The 26,138-nt window shown below is 37.5% G+C and overlaps 1 protein-coding gene across 2 annotated transcripts; it reads right to left on the bottom strand.

The window, feature by feature from the left end:
* Positions 1–1,395: 1,395 nt before the first annotated feature.
* On the bottom strand, positions 1,396–26,062 carry LOC133531446 (ferritin heavy chain). Of its 2 annotated transcripts, none has more exons than XM_061869673.1 (6): positions 26,044–26,062; positions 25,599–25,672; positions 6,739–6,881; positions 4,885–5,019; positions 4,530–4,664; positions 1,396–2,744 (listed from the first exon to the last, which is right to left on the bottom strand). In XM_061869673.1, exons 2-6 carry the CDS (start codon positions 25,663–25,665, stop codon positions 2,589–2,591), a joined length of 636 nt encoding a protein of 211 aa, XP_061725657.1. In that variant the 5' UTR covers positions 25,666–25,672; positions 26,044–26,062; the 3' UTR covers positions 1,396–2,588. The 2 variants fall into 2 exon arrangements, with proteins under 2 accessions (XP_061725657.1, XP_061725656.1); XM_061869672.1 differs by lacking the exon at positions 26,044–26,062 and adding an exon at positions 25,822–25,944.
* Between the last annotated feature and the right edge of the window lie 76 nt (positions 26,063–26,138).

Raw genomic sequence — 26,138 nt, 5'->3', positions numbered from 1 at the left:
GTTTTGAATATTTTTTTTAAATCTGTGTGGACCCTTTGGCTAAAGACCTCCTCCAAAGAAGTCCAGGTTGCTCTATCCTTCGCTGCTTCTAGCCACCCTTGTCCTGTTGCTGCCTCTATTTCGTCTGCCCACCTATACTTTGTATCTTTAGGTAGTTAAATAAAAGTAAACAAAATCTACTCTCAAATGGCTCCTTAAGCCATTTGAGGGTAGATGAAAACATTACATAATCAAATAATGTAGGTTAAAGTCAGGTCGTACAGTCACAGATTCAAGCGTTTTTGTATTTGGTTGGTTAATCAATAAATGTTATAACTACCCGAAAATTTACAAATTGTTTACTTTTATTTAAATACCTAAAGATACAGAGTAGAGTGCGTGGGCGGGTTTTTGCTCTCGTGCCTCTAGGACCGGATTTTCTTTGCAGAAAAAATGTTAGGGCCTCGCACATCTTGGTTTTCTTGCAAATATCGGTTAGATAGGTTCTAATTTCAAAATTATTTTACATACGTTTATTAGAATGCTCTGAACTACGGAAGGTTAAGGAATGAAATTTCCATGTACCAAAAAGTGTCCGTCAAAAAATCTTAAAAAGTGGCGCTATAATACCTAAAATATTTGAAAATGAAAATCAAATCAGACAGCGCACTTCTGATTTGTTTTTTTTTACTTTTTTATTCTAGCGCTACTCTGGAGAGATTTGGAACTATTATTTATAGCTAACAGCCGGACACTTGCAACAGTTCTGCCTATGGAGATTGCATTCCTTACCTCTACCTTCCATACTCTGAACGCCCCTTATCGAACGTTTAACGTGTGCGGCGCGTCATTATGAACCTTGTCGGAATGCAGGACGGATGATATTGGACTGGAGCCGCGCACGTCATTTGACGTCTTTGGCCGTCAAAGGGTTAACCCTTTTTCAGGCCGCACCAATCTACAAGGTTTTCCCAAAAAAATCCAAATATATTCCAATTAATCCAGTTTTGATGATTCATTTGAAGACAAGTAACATTTCCTGAAAGTGTAATCTAATTTGAACCTTAAATCGGAATGCTAGAGTTGAAATCCTATTGGCGCGTATGTGGTCGATAGTCATAGTATCTTTATTCATGAACAATACAGAATTGTGTTTGAATATATGTACATAAAGTGAAAAACATGAGAAAAACAACAACAAAGAACTTATCAAATGTAGGTACCTACAAGTAAACAAATAAATATCAGTCTAAAAATACGGCAACATTTAAATACTAAATAATAACAAGAGAAACAATACTTAAGACTTAAACAACATTAAACACTTCATCTACCGTATAAAAACATAAATCGTACTATGCCTGGAAAAGCGTTATACCTACTGTTGATGTTGAAGGGCGTGAAATAATATTCAAATTAATGGATGAAAAAACTTTATTTATACCAAATTAAACAAAATAAACAGTTTTAACACAAATACGTTGAGCAATGTGCTTTTAACGTCTATTCTAAAAAAACAAATACTCTATGGCTTGATTTAGCGCCAATGCGTTACATATGTTCTACATGATCACTATTTTACGATTTAAATTGACTTTTAATAAATAACTATAGTGGAGTAATAAACTGCTTACAACTACGTTTTGTACAATGTTACATAAATCATTTTTTTTATAAATAAATATGGCTGAATGTCAACGGGCAGAAGTCCAATTGACAGAATGGAAAAAACTTGTACTGAATCTATGGTAGATATACTTTTTTAATAGGTTAAAGGCATAAATATATGCCAAGCACTTTCTAATTCTTACAACTACAATATTTGTACATAAGTTTAAATTAAATGAAGCATTAAAAAAAAGACTAAAATGCCAGTTGGCGCGAAATGGTTAAAAATCGCCAACTAACAGGAACGCGTTGTTCTGAATATATTGTACAATGATTCTACAAAAAAATATCTTAGCGCGTAAGTAGCGGACAGAGTTAAACGCGATTTCTCTAATGAATTATATATTTTTTAACAGAATATTTGTACAATTCTAAAAAAACATGGCTGAATGTCAGTTGCCGCTAGTTCAAAATGGCCGACGGACACAATTATTTGTTCTCTATGGTACAACTAATTTTTTTTAAGTTTTTTTTTTTACTGACAGCATAGGTTTGTCTATGGTACCACTATTTAACAGGTTAAAATAAAAGGCTTAAATGTCCATGCCGAGAAGTTTCTTGTCGAAGATAAACTCTTCTAGAGCTGAGTGACGTCCATCATCTTGAGGGTGGTGGAGGGTACTGGAGAATATTTGTACAATGATACTTAAAAAAATGAAGCGAAAAATTCAAAATGGCCGACTGACATGTGACGTTTCTCTATTGTATCACAATTAAGGGTTAGATTTAGATGTACACGCCGAGTAGTTTCTTGTCGATTAAGAACTCTCCGAAGCCAAACTGGCGGTTCACCATCTTGAGGAGAATATTTATACAATTCTTCTAAAATACGGATGAATGTCAGTCGCCGCAAAAAATCAAGATGGCCGACTGACACTTAACGGTTAATAATTTCTTCTCTATGGTACCACTATTTTTTTAACGGGTTAAAAGACAAAAGCTTAGATGTCCATGCCGAGCAGTTTCTTGTCGAAGAGGAACTCTCCGAGGGCGGAGTGGCGGTCCATCATCTTCTTGAGCGTGGTGGCCTTGCCGGCCAGGTCGCGCTGGCCCTTGTATTGCTCCTCCAGGAACTCGCCGGTCAGGTAGTCGACCAGCTGCAAGAAAAAGCGTAGAACATGTTGGGATAGCTCATTTAACAAACGAGGACACACCAATATTTTAATAATAGGGAGTATTACTGCAATAATGTGCCTTAAACAGTTTTTTGACAAGTTTTCACAGATAATAAAATATGACATTGATGCATCAAGGCGGTTTGTTTACAACGGGCCTACCGGGAAACGCGAAATTTAGTTATTTCACTTCATCGGTCGCATATGCAAGAATGATAAAGAGGTTAGATAACGTAATTTCGATTTTCTTGTTTCGCGGTAGACCCGCAGATTGTGATGGATTGTGGTAGTGGCGCCTCCTACGCAGAAATTTGCGTAATATTCCCTATAACATGTGTAGTGGGTGGTTTGAAAATGTGATGCCTACCCCAAACTTTTTCATAGGCTTTTCGGGTAGTTATCAACAGGAATTTCTGTTTTAACATTTTGCTGGGACATCAGTTAGCCGCGAATATGGCCAGTGCTGTGTCGACAGTACTCATGCTCCTAAGGCTTTGAATTACTGCTACGATTCCTGATCTATTCTCCATTTCTAAAATGAAAGTTTCCTTAATTTCTTATGAAATACCCGAGAACTTTTCCAACTTTTATTGAAACGTTCCGAAACGTGCGGGTGCGTCAGCCTGCCCCTAGAGATATAAGTGAGCATAATGGAGTGCTCACTCCATACATCAGTTTTTTTGGTTAAACGCTCATTATTTTCGTAGTCGACATCTAGCGTCAAGTAGCAGATTTATCAGTACCGCTACTTGACGTTCGATGTCGCGAGTGTCGCGACTGACGAAAAGTGCATTGCTCAACAATTTACAACTAATATAATAGAAAAAATTGAAAATAGAGTTCCCGGTTAATCCGGTTATAATATTAGCTGAAAATCGTTGAGTCTAATGACTTTTCAATCGTCGCACCATCTATTGTTGATAGGGTTGTTTTAAATTTTTTGAAACGCTTGTATTACGTTTTATATTAACTAAAAGTTGCCCTAAAATTCAACTTTTATACTAAAAACGGCTTTAAATATGTTAAATTAACAAAATATATTTTGATAGATGCTTTCGTGCCCAAAACGCTCTTTGAATATTGTGTGACGTCACAGTTTACGGTTTGACACATAACTACATACACACGTAGAAGATACGAACTGTTAACTGACATTTGTCATTTGTTGTTTATCGCCTAACTGTCAACAGTGTCAATCCGAGAGTTGTGACGTCATCAGAATCTTCAATGACGTTTCGAGTTTGGTCACGTGACGTGTGCCAAAAGATATTTTAAATTCAATATTTACAAAAATATGGTCATTACAGGTCCCCTAAAAGTAGTTTAACATGTTTTTGTAATCCAAAACAATTTATTGAGATACAATTCTGCCCTAAGATTTGTAGATGGAAACAACCCTATTAGTAGTACTGATAAATCTACTCGATGCTAGATGTCGACTACGAAAACAATAGGGAGCGTGCAAGAACTGTAGGAGGCAGCACAGGAGCCGTTAGATTTTTGGCGCGAGGCGTAAATGTGATGTTTATTGTTCCGATGTAGCTCACAAGATGACAGCACTTACTATGCACAAGAAAACACGTGACGTGTAAATGTACATGTTTATGGTTCCGATTCAGGCCACAAGATGGCAGACCCTCCAACGCGCACGGTCCCTATAAGCGTTTTGGTAAGAAAACTGATGTATGGAGTGAGCACTCTATGCTTACATAAGTAAGCATAAATAATTATATATGGCTTGACATAACAAAAATAAGAGATTCTTACGTGGTAGTCGTTGAATTCTGGATCATCTTCGCAGGCCGCGATGACGGTGCGAATACTCTTGGTGACCTCGTTCTCCATCATCAGGGCTTGCTCCAGGGCGTCCACGCCAGCCTCCCAGGTCTTGCTCTCCGGGGGCTGAAACAAGGAAACAGTAATAACATTTAAGAGCATGTAATGTTATGAAAAGATGTGTCCCGCTGTGTTTCCTGCCGGTCCTATATTGGGATACCGTCCTACAACTTAGGAGGGATTTAAATCTTCTCGGATCAGTGGTGTAGGGTTAGAGCCGGCGTAGCTTTATTTGACGTTCATAAGCGCATTGTAATATGTCTACTTGATGACTATTACAACTCACCCTGATCTTGATGAGTGAGGACACATCATGGGTCAACTCTCCTCGCATGAGCATGTAGTCGATAAGCTTGAGTGCGTGTTCACGCTCCTCGGAGGCCGCGTCGAAGAACAGCTTGGCGAAGCCTGGCCTGTTCACCTGTGGGACAATGAAATATTAGAAATTTGGCAAGTACAGCCAGTTGAGGCAGTGCCTAGCCTACTCTACTTTAGAATACACATGGTGTATGGGGATGGGGTAGGTAGAAGTAGAAGTATCACCCAGAAGTGGCAGCATGGTTCTATTTTTATCGCTTATCACTATGCCCGTCACTTTCGCATTTACATACTTATTAGAACGTGACAGGCATATAGATATAAATATCATTAATAATAAGTAAAAGGAATGAATGAATCATGATGAGAATCACGTGAAAGCTGTGAAGGACAAGTCCAGTAAGTACCTAGACTTGGCTCCCGAAATAACCGCTATGTGGGATGTTGATTCGGCCACCTTTGTCCTGATAGTTTCAGCGAATGGTCTGATTGCGAAGAGTATTGACCAACCTCTTGAGATTAGGTGACTGGATCAAGGGTCAGATGCAGAAGGCGGTAGTCTTGGACACGGCGCGGATAGTCCGGCGGTTCCTCTCTCTGCGGCCCTGACCGCCGGCAGTTTGGGCCTTGCCCTGCTGCTAGCAACTAGTTTTTTTGTATTGGTTTTTATATCCATATTATAATAAATCTTAACTTAATGCGAGAAATAAATAAAGGGAAAATAACAATACTCTTCTGTGGTCGAGGACCAGACCAGAATCCTTAGACCACGCGAACCCGGTATCCACATTTCTCAAATAGGTAGGCAAACTAAAGAAGGCTGTAGGCTTATCAACTTCGCCGTTTCTCTAAAGATCAGCTTCATCTTCATTGCTAGCAACAGTAGCAACTCTAGCAAGCCCCACGCATTCAAATCACTTTTCATCGCAGATAGCGAGTGGTGGAGCTGTTACCTGTATATTCAGCTCTCATATCTGGCGGCGCATGGCCAAGTGGTAACTACAGAGCTCACCTTATCCCACAGTCAAATACTACTTGAAGTGCTCTCCCCATCTCTAGAGAAGTCGGCGTCCATGACAAGATAGAAATAGTTATTACATAAAATACATTTATTTGCAAGAATGCAGATTCAGAAGCGCCGGTGGCGTAGCGGTCAGAGCGTGCGACTTGCAATCCGGAGGTCGCGGGTTCAAACTACCACCAGTCGCTTTTCGGTGAAGGAAAACATCGCCAGGGAACCGGACTAATCCCAATAAGGCCTAGTTTACCCTCTGGGTTGGAATGTCAGATGGCAGTCGCAAAAACTGTTTACGCCAATTCAAGGGATTAGTTGCTAAGTGAACCCCAGGCTCCCATGAGGCGTGTCAAAATGCCAGGATAACGCGAGGCAGAAGAACGCAGGTTTTAAATAGTTACAAGTTACGATACCGATGCATGGACAAGCAGTACCCAAACTAAGCCCATAAAGCCTCAAGGAAAGTACTGGACCCCGGTACCTCCTTAAACTACGTCCATAAAAAAGGTACGAGCATTGTGAATGTCATCTCGCTTTGTGTGGTAGGGCATAGCACAGCGGATGTCATTCCAGATCTAGAGCAGAGCCCAACTGGGGAAGTACCTCCACCTCACAGAAAACAGCAGCCAAATAACACTAGACCCTACTCATAGTGTTGTGTTCCTGCCGGTGAGTAAGGTTGCCACAGCTCAACGAAGGTGCGGAGTGTTAGGGTTGGAGGCGTAGCAGGTGTAGGCTATGGAGACTGCTTACCATCAGGCGGGCCGTATGCTTGTTTGCCACCGACGTAGTATAAAACAAACTCACCCCATCCCGAGAGAAATGAGCACCCATAGCCAGATACTGCAGCGATGCGCGGACTTCCATCTGGATCTGACGGCGCATGGCGGAGCGGCAAGTGCCGTGGATGGTGATCCATTCCTTGGGCACGTTCACTGGCGCCACGGAGCCTGGAAGACAAAGAAAACGGTTAATAATAAAGAATACTCTTGTTGTCACCTCTGTCTTCATGTATTATGTATCCCATCAAAAACATTTGCATGTAAAATGTAGCCAAGACGAAACCATAATGCTCGCACTGTCAAAGTTATCAGATCTCTTGTGGAGCCAAGCTTCTAACTTTACAAACTACACCTTAGTCTTGGCCGCTTGGCCGCAACCGTCACATGGGCGTGAGGTGAAAAAAATATTCATTCTTTTTAGGGTTCCGTAGCCAAATGGCATAAAACGGAACCCTTATAGTTTCGCCATGTCCGCCTGTCTGTCTGTCTGGCTGTCTGTCTGTCTGTCTGTCTGTCCGAGGCTTTGCTCCGTGGTCGTTAGTGCTAGAAAGCTGAAATTTGGCATGGATATGTAAATCAATAAAGCCGACAAAGTCGTACAATAAAATCTAAAAATTTAATTTTTTTTAGGGTACCTCCCCTACACGTAAAGTGGGGGTGAATTTTTTTTTCGCTTCAACCCTAGAGTGTGGGGTATCTTTGGAAAGGTCTTTTAAAACTAATAGGGGTCTTCAACAAACATTTTTTGATAAAGTGAATATATTCGGAGATAATAGCTCCGAAAGAGAAAAAAAATGTGTCCCCCCCCCTCTAACTTTTGAACCATAGGCCCAAAAAATATGAAAAAAATCGTGGAAGTAGAGCTTAAGAAAGACATTAAATGAAAACTATAGCAGACATGATCAGTTTAGCTGTTTTTGAGTTATCGCAAAAAGTTTTCCCTTCATAGTAAAAAGACTTACTTTAATTAGGTACTGATTATGCAAAATTTGCCTATTTGTTTAACTCGGGTGAAAGGTACCGTTTCATCCCTTGGTTAACAATTTACTATACTTTAGCTCCAGTTTAGCTTATTGTGACGGAAGAGTAACTACGGAACCCTACACTGAGCGTGGCCCGACATGCTCTTGGCCGGTTATTTATTATTATTATACTTCTTGCAGTAACGAAACGGCCAAGCCACATATTTTGACTAAGGTGTAAAGTTTGTGAAGTTAGGGCTTGTAGAGAAAAACAAATGAACTGATTCTTTTGGTTTTCAACAAGCACTTACTCGCACGTCTCTGGTAACGCTGAGTAACTCATTTTTCCCCACCTTCCTAAAAGGGACTGTAATGTTTTAAATTGTATTTCTTTGTTACTATTTCACTTTATATCGTTTGTTACCTTTGCTGATGAGAATAACTTAAAAATTTAAATTACAAATTGCGCGGTGACGCAAGGTATTGACACCGATTTCTTTGGAGTACTGCCATAATTTAAGATTATTTTGAGTAGATGCTCTCTTTTGTATGCCTATAAAAACACATTAGTGCATCCACAATAACCAATACCCGAGTAGGATAAAGAAGTGTATTTTTACAAGCTTTTATTGTTATTATGTATGGGACAAATCTTTCAAGTTAAATTTGACCCACTTCCCGGTTTCCGATGAAGCTGAAAATTTGCATACATATGTAAGTCGGGTGACAATGCAATATTATGGTACCATCAAGCTGATCTGATGACGGAGACAGGGGGTAGCCATAGGAACTCTGTGATAAAACAGAGCATCCTAATTGTGTTTGGGGTTTTTAGAATTGTCTCGATGCGTATTAGTTGCCTGTGGAAAAAAAGTAGTCAGCAATAAAAGCTTGTACCCAAAAAGGTTTTTTTGCCAAAAACTTATTTACTCGTCCACTGTAATGGTTGAATTAACTTGCAATTTGAATCTTAAGTTTTTATGAATGCGGAAGGAAGCGTTTGAAGGAAGTATATAGTGACCTCGCTATCTACTGTGGAAACATTTTAAATGTAGGATGCAGGAAAGATTAGATCATTCAATGCTGTGTGTAAATTGCATAGCTTAGTTATAAAATTAAATTTTGGGTTAAAATTACTTCGTTGGGGGACAAATAGAGACGGTAAGTGTGTGGGGCTGGAGTTGTCCTTAACCTGTCAACATTGCAAAATCTAATTTGTTCTAGTTGGTAACTCGCTTGTGTTACTACTAGAATCACTAGATTTACAACTGCTGTAAGCATTTACACGTCTGCCATAGTTATGGTAATACAAAAATATAAACATCTTAATTTCAAGCGATTATAGTCTTAGCTTCCTAAGGCTCAAGGTCCTACCTTGACCATCATGATCATCGGACACTATCGGTTCCAATTTCATTAGCAAATTTTGGGTTTTTCATTTGAATGGCTGGGCCATAGGAGGTTACAATGGTTATAATCTTTCTTCTTTGGTTAAAATTCTACATACAAATAGATGTAAATAATAGTTTGCATACAAATAGATGTAAATAATAGTTGCGTGTGTATGTATTTATCGACAACGACAACGCGAAGTGTCAAGAGGTCAACGTATTCAATCAAAGATGGCTGTCGCGCGCGCTCAATTGGCAAAATGGCGGCTATTGTCTGTTTCTGTTCCGTTCCGTAGTCAAGATAAGGTTATGTAAGATGATTTCATTGAGTATTAAGGACCATGAACCAAAACAGGTATTTGTATAATTTCATAATATATATATATAGATAGATAAGTTGCCAAGCGGACACCAGGCTCCTATCAGCCGTAGCAAAATGCTAGGACAAAGGAAGATGAAGATGATACATACATACAAACTGACAGACGCGGCAAGAGACTTTGTCTTATAAGGTGGTAGTGATATCTGATATCCTTACATGCAATACCTAAATATCTACAATATCCTATACGTCTGTCATAACTTGTACTTTATCTTCAATGGATTGATTGATTGCCTTTGTTTAAAGATACAGAGACTGCTAGATAATAAATGACAATATGTTGCCTAATAATAGATTGTTGACCAAGGGATGAAAGGCATTCATTTCCGTCGGGGTAGTTTGGCGCGCAAATGCCGTGAGAGCGCCAATAGTCCGAGACTGAAATGGTGCCATTCACCCGAGTTAAACACTCTACTTTTCCCTTCGTATTCGTAGGAAAGTAAAATACATGTGCATTAAAAAAAAACTTCAGTAGTATATTTCTTGAGGGTACTTTCAATCAACAATTTAGGTAAAAATATCATAATTTATGACATGGGGAGTTAATTATCATGATGGAAATTGTACAACAAATCCATTTAAACCACAATTTTAATTGTTTATCGTAAAAAAAACGTACTTAGAAAGTACAGTGCTCTAGAGCATTTCATCATTCATCATGTATCATCATGTATCATTTTCATTAATACAAAAAATATTACTTTGCTTATCCGCGAAAAGATAACATGCTAACCCGTTATACTTACTTGCGTATTTGTCATACAATTAATGTTCTCACCCTCCCACTGCAAACATAAATACGCAAATAGATATAACAATCCACCACCGAAAATACAAGACTCGACTTGTTTCGCCTCTCTACGAGGCATCCTCAGATGTTGACGGTCCGAAGTCCGACCACTGAATCGCCATCATATCATATCATTTTCTGCACATTTTAGATCAACAACGATCCACTTTCAGACCATGAGAAATGTAATGGTTTTGATGCCATTATAAGTCTGCTGTTTAACTGATACAGATAAAAATCTCATGAATTGTGTCACATGCACTATGCATTAGATCCCAGTTTGACTTCTGATCCTTTTAGTGGTGTGCTGGGATTGCTGGAAAGTATACTATAGTGCTGTTCCTATTCCTACCCACTTTTGGAATTTCCCTTTTATACTTCTCATAAATTCGTCGACGAAAATACAATCGTTTTTTCTAAACTTGGACTAAATAAGTGCATATCCCCTGCCAGTGCATATAACTGGGCCCTTATTCGACATGCTAAAAGTGACGTTTCGTGTTGATTTCCATTTGATGTGGGAAATATTGTGACTTGTCGAATTGCTATCATCAACACCTGTCAGTGAACAATATCCACACTAGAGGCGGGGCGTTGTACCGGAATAGTTTTTGGAACAGGTTTTTTGTAATAGACTACTTTTAGCTTGTCGAGTATTTAAAAGTACGAACTTTGATTTCTGAAATAAAACATATATGAAACTTTCATCACCTCGTACCTCCATTCTTACCGTTACTTTAAGCAAAACAAAATTTTGTTAACAGACGGTCGTCTGGGCGTCTTTTGTATCTAAAAATAGTGTAATAATATATAATAAAAATATGTCAATGGATTCATAGCCTTCACTCAAAACGTCATAATATTTCCGACCCCTACCGAAATAATAAGTCGATATTTGCATAAATAATCCTTATTTGTAAGACGCCTAAGACCGGCAAATACGTAAACTGCCTATTGGGGGTCATACTCGTAAAAGTAGTATTTTAGACGTACTTTTGGTACGAGTAACAGAGACGTACTTTTGGTACGCAGTCCCAGCTCTAGTCAGGATTCTAGTTGTCAAATATAAGCGTGTCGAATACGTATTAGTTAACTGTCAAATGAAATTAGATCAACGGTAGACTTTTTTGTCGATGGGTATGGCTGCCATGTTTGGATTTATGACATTTGAAAGGGGATCCTAAGGCAGAGAGTAGTTTTTTCTGTACGATTTTGATTCTTCTACTTGACGCAAGATGGAGTTAGCTGCCAAATTCCGATCTTGGCGTTATAAAAATAAACCGCAAGAACCATGACGATGACATGCAGTTGCGTCGATGTAGATCTATCATAAAACGTACATGTGACAATTGCCCAGGATTTAAAAAAATCTTGACAATTAATAAATGTCAAAAAGAAAACTGATTTATTATAAAAATACAAATTATATATAAAGTTTGATTTTAAAACCAATGGTCGTGGGTCCTAACCCCGGCTCTTAACAATGAACATCTTGTAACTTGTGTGCAAAATATCATTTAACTTTTACCAATTACTTTTCGGTTAAATAAAATATCACGAGGAAGAAGTAGCCCCAATAAGGTATATTTTCCCCTCTGGGTTAGAAGGTCAGATGGCAGTGAGACAGGGAGAGATAGTGAAGAATGCGGCAAAATAATCATTAATTGTGTTGTTAGACTAGCTTTTTTTGTTAATATGAAAATTGACGCAACAGCAAGCTCAAAGCCCCCTATGAGCCAGAGCCTGTTAGGTGCAGGCTTAATTGGCTCATCCGAGGGAAGCGGAGCTTCGGCGACTAGCTGGTTGCGTCTGCTTATCAACTTCTTCCAATTCACTTTTACATCAACTCCTTATAAATTTGTAAATTAAGGTCAACTTTGTAAGAACTAATACCTGTGCCATACTATAAATTGGACGATATGCCTAATTAATTGTTATTAATGTTGAATTTTTAATGGCGTATAATATAAGACAGCGGTCGTATAATGACTGAGAAATTTGGATTTTTCTGTTTGAATAAACAGCAAACTGGAGACATTGAGATTAATTATAAACTTATTATTTTAGGTGTTATCAAGAAAAAAGGTCTTATCAGATTTATGAATAGGCATTGGCAGAAAAACAGGCGTCCGACCACGCATAATGGAGGATTCTATTTCTTTTATCATGTAGCTATATCTATATGACCTCTGCCGCCGACTTTTTCAACGTATAATATAAGACAGCGGTCGTATAATGACTGAGAAATTTGGATTTTTCTGTTTGAATAAACAGCAAACTGGAGACATTGAGATTAATTATAAACTTATTATTTTAGGTGTTATCAAGAAAAAAGGTCTTAACAGATTTATGAATAGGCATTGGCAGAAAAACAGGCGTCCGACCACGCATAATGGAGGATTCTATTTCTTTTATCATGTAGCTATATCTATATGACCTCTGCCGCCGACTTTTTCACCCGTTGGCGCCTGTGCCCAAATCCTTCTAAGACCGAAGCTTGCTGTTTCCACCTGTCCAATAAGCTGGCACATAAGACCCTCAGAGTTAGATTCCGGGGTACAGCCTTACAACATAACTATTCCCCAAAGTATCTCGGTGTTACACTGGACAGAAGCCTGACATGCCGATTGCACATAGAGAAGCTAAAAAGTAAAATAAGGACCAGGATATTTTAATTACGATACATAAATAACTACTAAAACATTTTTTCTGCAAGAAATTAGTTATCTTATTATATTATAAAATATTTATTATCCATCTGTGATGTTTATTTCTTGTGAAGATATCGAAGTTTCGCTGTGTAGCACTTATCGATATATAATATGATCAAAATCGACCCGTCCACATCCCTAAAAATCCACACATACACATTTTTACGCACATATACAAAGCAGTATAACCACCAAAATGGCTACGGCTTGAGTATTCAAATTTGTATTGAGAAAAGGCAACTATATCCTGTCTTTATTTGCCTCTCTATCGCTCGAATATGCAATACGCATGCACTCTTCGTCAAAATCGGTTTCAAACTTTTTCGACTGAGTACGCGCAATAAACGCCTAGTAGTAGTATTTAAATGTTTACCGTATTCATTTAAAGCATCGTAGGACAATGCCGCTATGTAAACTGTAAGGTGGGTCTTAAATTAGTGTGAGTTATTGGCACCGAACTCAACCTTCACGTTACAATATTTAAAGTATTGCGCTGTCATAGTAACGAAAATGATAAACACGTCAATCGGAGTAAACAAGTAACTAAGTGATGCAAACAAGAAAATATTGCAAAATAGGTACATATATATGTACCGATAATTATTTTGTGTTAAAAATATGAGGCAAATTATACTGCCCGATTATACGGACTACATATTAAAACCGATTATCTTGGAAACAGTCAATAGGTGAACAAAGTTATAGTAAAATTGGTGCATAATTTCAGGGCTTGCCTGGCCCACGCATGATGTACCTACCTACCGCGACCACGGCCGTCTCCTATTACTATTTTATTCTAATTCCCTAACTAGCGAACAATATTTCATGTTCATAGTCTAGAATTTAAAACCTTAGCTACATATTTGTGGCGCTTGGGGTTGAAGTTGAAACCCTGGGGTCCTAGCGTGGGTCTATGAGGAAATGTCAAAACGCCTTTTAAAGGTTTCTGGTGACCAGAGGCCTGGCCTATATTTCAATCGGCGGATCAGCATTGTTATCCAGAGGGGCAGCAGCCTTCTGGACACACCACCGACCGACCAGAATTTATTTATAAGTTTTTATCTTAAGTGTTTTTATGATATTTTATATATAAACTTACAGATGTCGAACCACCAGCAAAGTTTTTGAAGAGGTGTAGTTCCTGGTATCAACTGGAAACTGAAACTAATAATCTACACTCAAGAAAATGAAATATAGTCACAGAAAACTTTAATGTTTTATTTTATTAAAGAAAAACGTTAAAAAAATGTGTAAACAGAAATATATATTTTTTAATTCGTAGTTGAATAACATAATATGTATTTAATCTCCTGTACATAGGAATCGTCTTTTTGTAGGTTTATATAAACAATAAGTACTTAGGTCGATTTAGGCATCAACTCATCACACCAAAATTTTGTTCTAACCGGTCACACCGCCAAAAGCAGTATTATTTGTTTCAACCCGTCACAAGTAGATTTAGTTCTATTAGGACACATCGTAATTTTGTAGCTATTGGTCAAACTGCAAATCTGTTCCTATTCGTCATCCCGTCAAACTGTTCTAACTAGTCACAAGGAGGATACCTAAACAAATTTCACTACCCGCCAAACGTGTAATATAGACCATACAGTAGGTCTTAATGGTGATGGCGACTGTACAATGGGGTTGCGTATACATACAAAGAGCATTCAAATAGTTGGTGATAGACCAAGTGACCGAGTTACTAACAGTTATATTATATCTTTTTTATAAATAATGTAATAGCGTAATTTTTGGAAAATTAATAAAGGATTCATGAACCATCTCGTAATTTTTAAAAAACGGACTTTAAATCATATGCCTGAAAGATGTGTTAAGGTATACTTACAACTTGGATCGTGAACGTGGTTTAGAAGCAACTGGGTGCGGAGTAAATTGCTTGAATTTTTTTAGAATTTTGAGCGTTTCTAGGAGAATATGTGGAGCGAGCATTATTCGACGTGTAGGTGTGGGTTCAACAAAAAGATCGCATGTCAATAGTGCTTTATTGTCGTTAAAATTCAATTAATAATCGCCTTTATCGACCATCAACTGTGTGGTCACTTTTTAATTGATTGACATTGTCAGGTATAGTTTCACTACTCGCCGCCGCATTATTCATAGCGCATTACTTATCCTATCGGATACAAGATGTCGCTGATTCTTGTAAAGTTATGTTTAAAAAAAAAAGACGCCTTACTCTATGCCATATATTGTATGAAAGGAAGGGTATTCCCTGTCGTACGTCAAAAAATCCAAGATGGTGCCCAAGCCCATGGACAAAAAAGTCTAGCAATAAAATCAACACTTGTCAAAATTTGACATTTGCAATCCACAGTCAGGTGACAATCAAATCAAACCGATCCACTTCGAGTTCAGAGCCATTACAAACTGTATAGTAGTAATAAACAAAGTTGATTTTAGTTTGATTATTTTTTCTATGAATGAGTTTTGATTGTTCCAAATGATAATATCCACAGTTGATAGAATCAACACTTGATACAATCAACATGCGATAGAATCAAGTGTTGATTTGATGTGGACGCGAAATTTGACAGTTGTGCATGTCGAATAAGGCCCCTGATATTCGTCATATTTCAAACGAAACACTTGACATGTCAAATGTTATATTCACTGAAAAAAAAAAACTATCGAGAGTCACATTAAAGAGATTTTCATTAAGATTAACTGCTTTATGCAATATCGACCAATGTTTGAAAAACAGTATTTTTTTTCTCTTTATTAGGGTAAACAAACAGCCACTACAAGTAATACTTACAAAAATAATTACTATATTGTTTACAATATGTGTGGCCCACAGCGATTACCATTGATTAATGAACAAAACAGTACCGTTAACAGTTGGAACATTCCGAAGTATTGGAAAAACGATAAAATTAACGAACAGTCAGTAAATTTTGTCTAAACAAAACAATAAAATGTACTATCTTTGCGGAACCGTAATATATGCTGTTCTGTTCAATATGGAACTGTTTAAGGCATTAAATTTTAATGCAATTTCAATTGTTTTAAATCGTTTTAGGGTTCCGTACCCAAAGGGTAAAACGGGACCCTATTACTAAGACTCCGCTGTCCGTCCGTCCGTCAGTCACCAGGCTTACCTCATGAACCGTGATAGCTAGACAGTTGAAATTTACACAGATGATATATTTCTGTTGCCGCTATAACAACAAATACTAAAAAGTACGGAACCCTCGGTGGGCGAGTCCGACTCGCACTTGACCGGTTTTTTTCTCATTGTGCATGTTATGCATAGAATATTCTTTGCCCAAGCCTTAGGTAAAGTACCTACCTAAAAAAGCTCTTGGTTTTCCTTAAACCAATATTAACATTCTAAGCTAGTCTGTTCGACTAATGACTAGCTACCTAGCTAGGTAACTAGGTATCTAGGCGTGGCGTGAACTAGGTCATATTGTCACAATGAGGAAAACGTGATTAATTTTATTATTCTTTGTCTTTGTTTCAATCGCACGAGTCTACCTACTGGCCACCGGACCATCTCCAATACGAAATTATGGGAATCGACTGGACGAACTTTAGCTAAAGATATACTTCTTCGGAAATGGCGCTGGATTGGACATGTTTTACGACCAAACAACCACCTATCCAAGCGGGGGCTGACTTGGAAAATTCCCGGAAAAAGGGGGCACGGTCGCCCAAGTATCTGGAGGCGCACAGTGGAAAAGGAGGATGCATCAGTCGGAGGCCGTGCTGGACCGTGAAAAATGGAAATCCCTTCTGAGAGCCCTATGTCCCTGATGAGGGATAACAGGATACCATCATCATCATTGACTTTGGACCCTTTGCATGTGACTCATGTGAGAACAAAGGATTATCAATTCATCGCATCGCACGTATAGCAAGCAAAAAGTTTTTTTTTCGTTAATAGAAGTGGAAATCTTTGCTATTGTTTAGACATAACTTTTTCTCAAACATGTAATGGAATGTTGACATGACTTAGGTATTACAAATAAGGTCCAGAAATACTATCCGGTGTGATGGGTGAAGATGATATGTAAATTAATTTGATACAGTCTTACACACCTAGGCCTGTAAAGCAACCTTCTTCTGCTTTTAAGAGGAATTCCTAGTTGCGATTTTTCCATACAAACGCTCTCGACTGATTCCTCCCTGGATTTTTAACCTAGAGCAGTGATTTTTTCAAATAAGATCAATATCATCAATATCTGTGCCGCTATGTTTTGCTTTTTTGGATTATTTTATTTTGAAGAAAGATACAGTGCCTCGAAAATCGCAAAAACGGCTCAATTGAATTGGCTGTAAAAAAAGGCTCAGTATACAAATATGACAAAAAATATCCAAAAAATCAAAACATAGCGGCATAGATTATTTCTTCCTCTTGCAGTTTCTAAAATTTCATAAAGATTGGTTGCGTTTTGGAGGAGGAAACAGTCGAGAGCGAAACCTCGATTTTTGAGTTTTTTGCGTGTGAATTTTAGTCCGAGCTGCAGTTGTCCTTATCGCACGAATTGGAGGCGGAGACAGTTTCTAAATATACGTACACAGGAGGAATAGTGATGGGCATAACATGTTAATGGTTAAAATGAGAAAAAATACACCAACAATCAACAGTCGATCGCCGTAATATAACCAAAATACACTCTTTAATGTAACAACTATTATTTACCATGGTTTTGCAATAAAGATTTCTATTCTATTCTAATCTAAAATGTACCCGTAATGGCCTGTCACTTCAAAACGTTTTTTTTTTCTTACATTACAGGTCACGTAGTGCTTATGTTTAGTAATTTTTACTATTAAAGGCCTATAAATAAAGCTAAGTAGGATAATAGGTACAACCTGCTTATTCTGATTAAAACATCATAAATACCCATTAACAAATTGACTGTCTTGCATTGCTCACACTTGTGCGTCACAAGTCACCACTAGATAGCAAATTTACATTACGGCTAGCCGATATCAAAATAAGGCCCATTTTGAAATTCGGCGGTTCAACGATTAAGGTATGTTGGGATAATACCGGATGTGGGCGAAGAACGTAGCAAATTCATTTCTCCCTAATTTGGCTTTATTTTCTTTTTCATTTAATTGTTTTTTTTTTCGCCCTCTTTTATAATTTTATTGATTTTCCTTTAGTCTATTGTACTCAGTGCTATATTTGTCTACCATTCTTCATCAATTCTCATCTACTCATAGGTTAACTGGAAGAAATCCCTTAAAGGGATAAGTTCGCCTTTGTACTGCTTATCCTGTGCCATATTTATATTTTGTCTTTTGTACAATAAAGAGTTTATACATACATACATACAGATGAAAACAAGCGGTGATTATTTAATTTTGTTAAGACAAACATGTCCGATGAAACTCTGAAAGGTTTGTGCAATTTGATTCTCGAATTAAGACGAGATAGAGTGCATCTATGGAAGTACGTGTGTAGACAAGACATACACTCTATGCCTGAAATTAATTAGTCCAAGAAGAAATCGAATACCGACATCATTACTCATGTGTTTATTTTAAAGAATATCTGGAGCAAATTGTTTACGGCGCTTGAGAGCGAGACGAAATTACCAGGATTTATCCTAATATACACTATACCTGTCCTTACTTTACCTCCGGAATATCTTGAATTCACGTCCAGTTGCATATTAAGGTCAATGAAGAAACGCTCAGAAGCTGAAGTACTTACAACACCTAGTCTATTACTATCTTGTATACCAAATTGAAAGCAATATACATATTCTTCCATTACTATAAAGTATGTTTTTTTTATTTCATTATTTTTAAAACTTTTTTACATAATATTAGGTCTACTTGGGCGGCTTACAAGTTAGTATTTTGTTTAATATCTTGTAAACAGAAAAACTATGAAAGTTACAAGAAAACAAACAAAAAAATAATATGTACACCGCCGAAGTAGACCTAATACTATGTAGTACGAAAGTACCTTCACATACGGATGCATAATGTAGATGTGAACGCACACATATATAGTTAGCACTTCGAAATTAGTTTCCTTAAAATGCTTCAAGAGGGCTCTCTTTTCCTATATATTGACTTTACTCTTTGCATACGATGCTTACATTTTATAAAAAGATTGTATATCAACTATATATATATAATTCCTATATTTTACCGTCAAAATCGCAATTATTAGCACATTGTTTACTTATCAAATTGCCATATAACATAAGTATCAAAGTTTGAGAGCCAAAATTTTACCAAATTTTTGTATCAGGGTTAAGATCGGATACAAAAATACGAAAAATAGAACATTCGATGACAACTTTTAAGTTTGTATTGTTGGCTGCAATTTATATACGTAGGAGAAGGCTAAACACCGGACCTATTTCTTTGTGATACCTTATTCTCTTTCCATTAAAAACAACTTTTATTCACCATGCGATGTTCTCCCTTGATGGCAAAACACTCGTTACCCTAAAAAAGTATGTCTCATCTTTACACATGTACAAAACTAAAACTGTTATATATTGAAGATTACCAAAATCCAGGCCGAATCTACGGTTATTATTTAACGATTTGCTCCGTACTTCAAGAATCTGACACGATCTAGAAAAAAAAATTCGCGTGTTCTCTCAATTGGACCCAAAATTGACCGGCATTACCCCAACATACCTTACCCAGATTGTCATTGCGATACTACTACTATTTAGATTGTAGGTTAACCATACCTACTTACAAAATTTCACAACACACCATGATCACAGCCAACTTATTGTCACGGATAGGTACGACGACCGAAGCAAGGACATCATTCTTTTTTGCAGTCTTCATCTAAATAATAATTAATAGATACAGTATAATATAAAAATTAAAAACAACATCAAACACAACTTGATAACATCAAAAACAACTTGCGTCGGATGGCGCAGGATGAATTCCGGCCGGCTCGTCGGCAATGTCAACGGAACGTCGTGCAATGAGCGAGCGCTCGCGTCTCGCATCTGTGTGCGCGCACTCACACTTAGATAGCGCCCGCTCCCACCCACCGCAGCGCGACAGAAACATAGCTTCAAAAATTCGAGATTTGAAAAGTTGCTCAGCTAGGAATTGCTCTTAAACGTCAAATTGTGACGTAACGTCTTAGCATTAAACCATCAAATAATAGTAGATTCGTAATTTGTTTTTAGCGGTGTCATCATCATCATCACGCGGTGTAAACCCTCGAATAAAAAAAACTGACTACATTTTTTTATTTCACTGCAAGTTAGAGAAAAGCACTATTCTAATCTCGGCGAGCAACGGGGTTGCCAGCCGCGTATCCCTATCTGTCCTCGCAACGCTCGGCCGTCTACATCTACTTGGCCTGCAACCCTTCGTTTCCCGGCTTTTATAGTAATGTAATATAATCTAAATACCTAAATACCAAATGTACGTCATTGTCTACATAGTTGCGGATAACCCTGCATGCACTTGAGAGTTAAGAACTTTATCTGTTTACGTCTGTCATCTCGAGATACAGGCGGACAGTCACGTATTGGTTAATAGCCTCACGTACTGATATGATTAGATTGAGACGTGACAATGAAACACGTGTTGCTGTGGCGGCTACCGAATGAGATTCGAGACTTTTGGACAATCTCGGCTAGATTGATAAGTTCTGCCTGGCGCCAATGACCTTCGATCTGAATCCCTTAGTTTTCTAATGTTTGTGTAACATCATATTAACAGCAACAACGGCTTTAAGTAATATATTATCCCTATCCCATATTTACTTCAACATCTGTAAAATGTCTACCGCTTCATGCTTTTAAAGTTGAATGTCGTTTTCTAATGTTTGTGTAACATCATATTAACAGCAACAACGGCTTTAAGTAATATATTATCCCTATCCCACATTTACTTCAACATCTGTAAAATGTGTACCGCTTTATGCTTTAAAAGTTTAATGTCCAATTCGTCTTTTATGTTTTCTATGTATTTAATGAAAGCTAATGCAATTCGTTTCAATATTATTAGCCGATTAAAACTATGGTTTTTTGCTCCAGTCATGGGATGTATGGCGTCATTAATTTTCAAACTAACAAATACAAATACTCTTCGTAAAATGTTGTCAGCGTATAAAAACTGATGGTAAATACTTGTTATACAGGATTTGTCTATACCATCCCTTTACTGGTGCCTGTTCCATTATATAGGGGTGTTTACTATATTTGGCATTAAACAATTGTAGGCCAAAGTAATCTGGCCATAACTTTTAGACAATAGATTAGCCGCTCGGGGCCAGCTACAAATCGAACAACTAACTATACATCAAGAAGAAACTTCGCGGTTTCTGCAAAAAACTTGTGACCCAATGGACCTAGAGTTTCAACGCCAGATCTCTAGTTTATATTAGAAACCTGACATTGTCCTATCCTCTTCAATCACTTCAATGTTCTCAACTATTAGGCACTTTATGTAGGTAGGTATTGTTATTAGGTATCGATTTATCAATGAACGTGTTTCGCAATACATTACTCTAGCTGAGATTACCGTTGAAATGGAAATGTTGTGTTAATCCTATTGCTTTGTTTTCTAGTACCCGTCACCCGGCAATCTGTCCACGTATGTTGCAAAATACCTACGTCCCAAGGTTTTTTTTTTTCATTTTTGTGGCTGTATCCCAAAGCGTGCGACTTGCAAGCGGTAAGAGCGCGCGACTTGCAATCCGGAGGTCGGTTAAACACCGGCTCGTACCAATGAGTTTTTCGGAACTTATATTTCAGTCAGATCAAGCTAATCTGGCAAGTGTTAAGTACGTCATTTCATAGATGTTTGATGTTTAGAATAACTCCTGCACTGTCTGGGCCAAGTCTGGGCTATCAAAATTGCTGCAAACTTTTCTTGGTTTAACTCCATGTTCATGTGGAACTGTTTAAACCATTAAACGTTAATGCAATTTCAATTGTTGTAAATGGTTCTCAGTGCGTCACTTTCGCACTTACTTGTTAGAACGTGACAGGCATGGTGACAGGCAATAAAAATGTGAACGTCACTTGATCGTCACATCCAAACGTGGTCATCATATCAATAAAAATGTAACAAGTATTAGAAATATAAGATAATTCATATCATTATTATTGGTAAAACACCTTTTGCTATCAAACTATTTCTATTTTGATACTATTTGTTAATATTTATATTAGCCGGGTTTGTAAACGTGCCCTAACTGACAGCCCAGCCGTCATGGGCGCGAGCTGTCAAGGGAGTTGCCGCGCCAACGGGAGCGCCGGTCATGGTCTTAACATTATCATGTACTTAATTGGGAAATAAATCAATTACTCAAGACCCAGTGCTTTGTACTTTTAACACAAGCTAGTTTTGATTGTACCGCACGTCATGTGCTGACAGACGCTTATCAGGACCGAAATAGGTCCCAGTTGTTTACTGCGCAGATAACTAAATTGCAATTAATACTTTGTGCAATATGTCTTTGTGCACAGCGGATGTCATTCCAGATCTAGAGCAGAGCCAAACTGGGGAAGTACCTCCACCTTACAGAAAACCGCAGCCAAATAACACTAGACCCTACTCATAGTGTTGTGTTCCTGCCTGTAAGGTTGCCAGAGTTCAACGAGGTTGCGGGGTGTTAGGGTCGGCAACGCGCATGTTACACATCTGGAGTTGCAGGCGTCCATAGGCTACTTGCCATCAGGCGGGCCGTATGCTTGTTGGCTACCGACGTAGTATCTTCTTCTTCCTCGCGTTGTCCCGGCATTTTGCCACGGCTCATGGGTCCGCTTGACAACTAATCTTGGCGTAGGCACTAGTTTTTACGAAAGCGACTGCCATCTGACCTTCCAACCCAGAGGGTAAACTAGGCCTTGTTGGGATTAGTCCGGTTTCCTCACGATGTTTTCCTTCACCGAAAAGCGACTGGTAAATACCAAATAATATTTCGTACATAAGTTCCGTAAAACTCATTGGTACGAGCCGGAACCGGCAACGTCCGGATTGCAAGCCGCACGCTCTTTCCGCTAGGCCTCCAGCGCTTCACTTCTTCATAGAGGGAAGATCCTATCAAGGGATAAGTTCGCGTTTGTTGTAATTAATTTACTCTGTAACTGTGTCTCTTGTGTTTATTTTTATGAACAATAAAGCATGTACATACATACAAATTAATACCATGGGTTTTATGTGGATACATACATATTTGTATACAAGGGTGCTTAGCTAATAGTTTGGCTGACTGTACCAACATATTTGGGCACTAGAATACGCGGTCGTATTGGCTGGCCTAGGTGGTAGTGCCTATGAAGCCGATGGTCCTGGGTTCGAATCCCGGTATGGGCATTTATTTGTGTGATGAGCACAGATATTTTTTTCCGAGTCACGGTTGTTCTCTATGTATTTAAGTATTTATATATTTATTTAGACTTTACTGCACAGTAAAAGTTGTACAAAAGGCGTACTTAATTTTACTATTAGTAACCTATTATGAAACCAAAACTTCAGCGTAGGATGTAATTCAAATTAGTACTTATTGTTTCCAATCTGACTCCACAACACAGGCTTAGCCTAGTGTGGCAGTCATAGGTTAAGGAAATCTTGTAAAATTTTTGGTAAATAAACTATTTTTATTATTTTATTTATTTATTTTTTATTTATTTAATGCTAGAAGGCATTGTCTACCAGTTAACCTTTGGGTCAAACAGAGATCAAATTGGAAAATATTTACAATAGGTATAAAAGAAATTGAATACTACATACGAATATTTATGCCAAATAGCGTAGTATATTATATATATCATTGCCTGAGTACCCACAATACAAGCCTCATTGAGCTTACTTTGGGGCTTAGTCAATTTATGTAACAGTGTTTACAGGGTGTTTATTTAGTCATCTACATAAATTTACAGGGTGAATATACAGGTCATACTGAGCAACTTTTACTATGGGACCAACCCCGAAATCTAAAAAAAGAAATAACTCTGCCATACAAAATGTCAAGGCGAGGCCAGACAGCCAAAATGTATGAAACAGACAAATTTTTTTTCGCGATTTCGGGGTTGGTCCTATAGTAAAAGTTGCTCAGTAGGACCAAACAGAATTGTATACAAAGTTATATAAATCTTTGGTATGACCTATATATAAATAAACATTCTGAATAATATTCGTCATTTTAGTTTTAATCATTACCAAATGTTTTGCTTGTTCATCTCAAAATATTGTTGACAATTGACATACTAACATAGATAAAGAAAAATACCTATAGTACTATGATATTAAACATATCTAACCAATACCGTGTATCAGGCAATACAGATTATGTTTATCAGCATGTTTACCATCAAGTAATGATGTTTAATTGCTGTTCTGATTTATATGTACTTGATAACAATCTTTATTTTATGTTTCTGACCACGTTCATGTACTTACTGTTGTACTTCGCAGTGCCCATTATACCCTTTGAAGTTTAACCATACAAAATATTCCTATTTTTAATTTGAATTGAACCTTGTTGTATAGTTATTTGAGATGAATTTCATTTGTTTGAGAAAGCCCAGGTGCTTGTCCTTAAACTACGTCCAAAAGAGAGGCATGGGCACTGTGAATGTCATCTCGGTTTGTGTGGTAGGGCACAACATAGCGGATGTCATTCCAGATCTAGAGCAGAGCCCAACTGGGGAAGTACCTTCACCTTACAGAAAACTGCAGCCAAATAACACTAGAATATGATCATTAATGACAATTTTTATGAAAATATGAAATTTTTAATGACACTACCTCACTTTGTCCTATCCAAATCAGTGTAAAGCTTAGACTGACTCTGATTAGCTTCAAACAGTACATTATAAAGCACATGGATAAACTGATATATCAATGATTAAATAAATATTATATATAGGGACATTCTTACACAAATTAGTCCCACGGTAAGCCAAGAAGGCTTGTGTTGAGGGTACTCAGACAACAATATATGTATATAATAATAGTCCGCCATAACACCTATAGTTGATCTTGGCGCTTTGGGCACTACTAGTAAAGACGACTTTAGGTGTTCTTTAACCTTTTGAACACCAAAGGTTAATCTACATATTTCAATATAAATTTGCATCCCACATTAAGTTGATTTTCGAATTTGGTAACCTTGGGTATTTCTTAACCCTTGATTTTTTCTTACTACAAAAAAAGTCATGGATGTGAGTTCAAGCCTCCTCTGTGCTCAATAGTTCTAAAAATTCTGGTTAGAAAAAAAATATACAAAAAAGAGGGTCAAAGGTTTTTTTGTATGTCCTAACATACACTGCCAAATCCATGTTACATACCCATGAAGAGTTTTTAATGGTTTCTAGATATATATAAGAAAGAGCAAATAGTTCACTGCAAACTGCAAAACACACTAATTTTGGTGTAGCTAATAATAATAATTTAAGTGTGTGATGTCATACTTTTTATGTTGTACAAAAAATACCTTCTAAATTGTGCATTATTTCTTTATGGAATATAAGGAAACTTAAGAAAAAGCAGAAACTGTGCACTGCACTAAAATAATGTAATCAAATTTAATTTTTATTAAGAAATAGAAAGAAGCAACATTATTTAGTGAATGACCTTTCATCAGTGCGCACAGCCAATATCTACCCGGTGACACAAATTAAAAACAAAAAAGATTAAAAATAAAAACAAAGAATTTACTCACATTGGGTGGCCAAAGCCGGGGCGAAAACAGCCAGGAACGAAACGACGGCAAGCATTACAGCCTTCATGTTTATTCTACAATAAATCACAGATACTTTGACGATAATAATTGAAATTAATCAAGAGTGTAGAGCGTATGTCCTCGCGATAGTCAAGCCTTTACACTCACTGGTGCAGAAGGCGACTTAACAAAACGAAACCGAATGCAAAAGACAAGAATTCACCTCAATGGCTCTGATTGTACAAAAATAATGAAGTGCGCAGCGATGACAATACCATCTCCCTTGACAGGAGGTTTCCACTGAATGACTATGCGCGACAGAGACAAAGGATGTGAGTCGCGCTTGGAACACAAAACTGGCGGAGGTTTTGTGTTCCAAGTGATTCGGTCCAATTTGTTTAAAGCTGAATACGAACAATGTAGTCATTAATTTTTGAGTACATACTCTCTATTAGATCATAAATATGTTTATCTTCGATTTTTAAACCATATTTAGCCTCAATTCGGTGTAAGTAACAAGAAATGATGTAATATAAGGAA

Source organism: Cydia pomonella, chromosome 25, assembly GCF_033807575.1.
Source record: "Cydia pomonella isolate Wapato2018A chromosome 25, ilCydPomo1, whole genome shotgun sequence".
Taxonomy (NCBI): Eukaryota; Metazoa; Arthropoda; class Insecta; order Lepidoptera; family Tortricidae; genus Cydia; species Cydia pomonella.
Note: the sequence above shows the minus strand (reverse complement) of the source record. Positions and strands in the feature narration are given on the sequence as shown.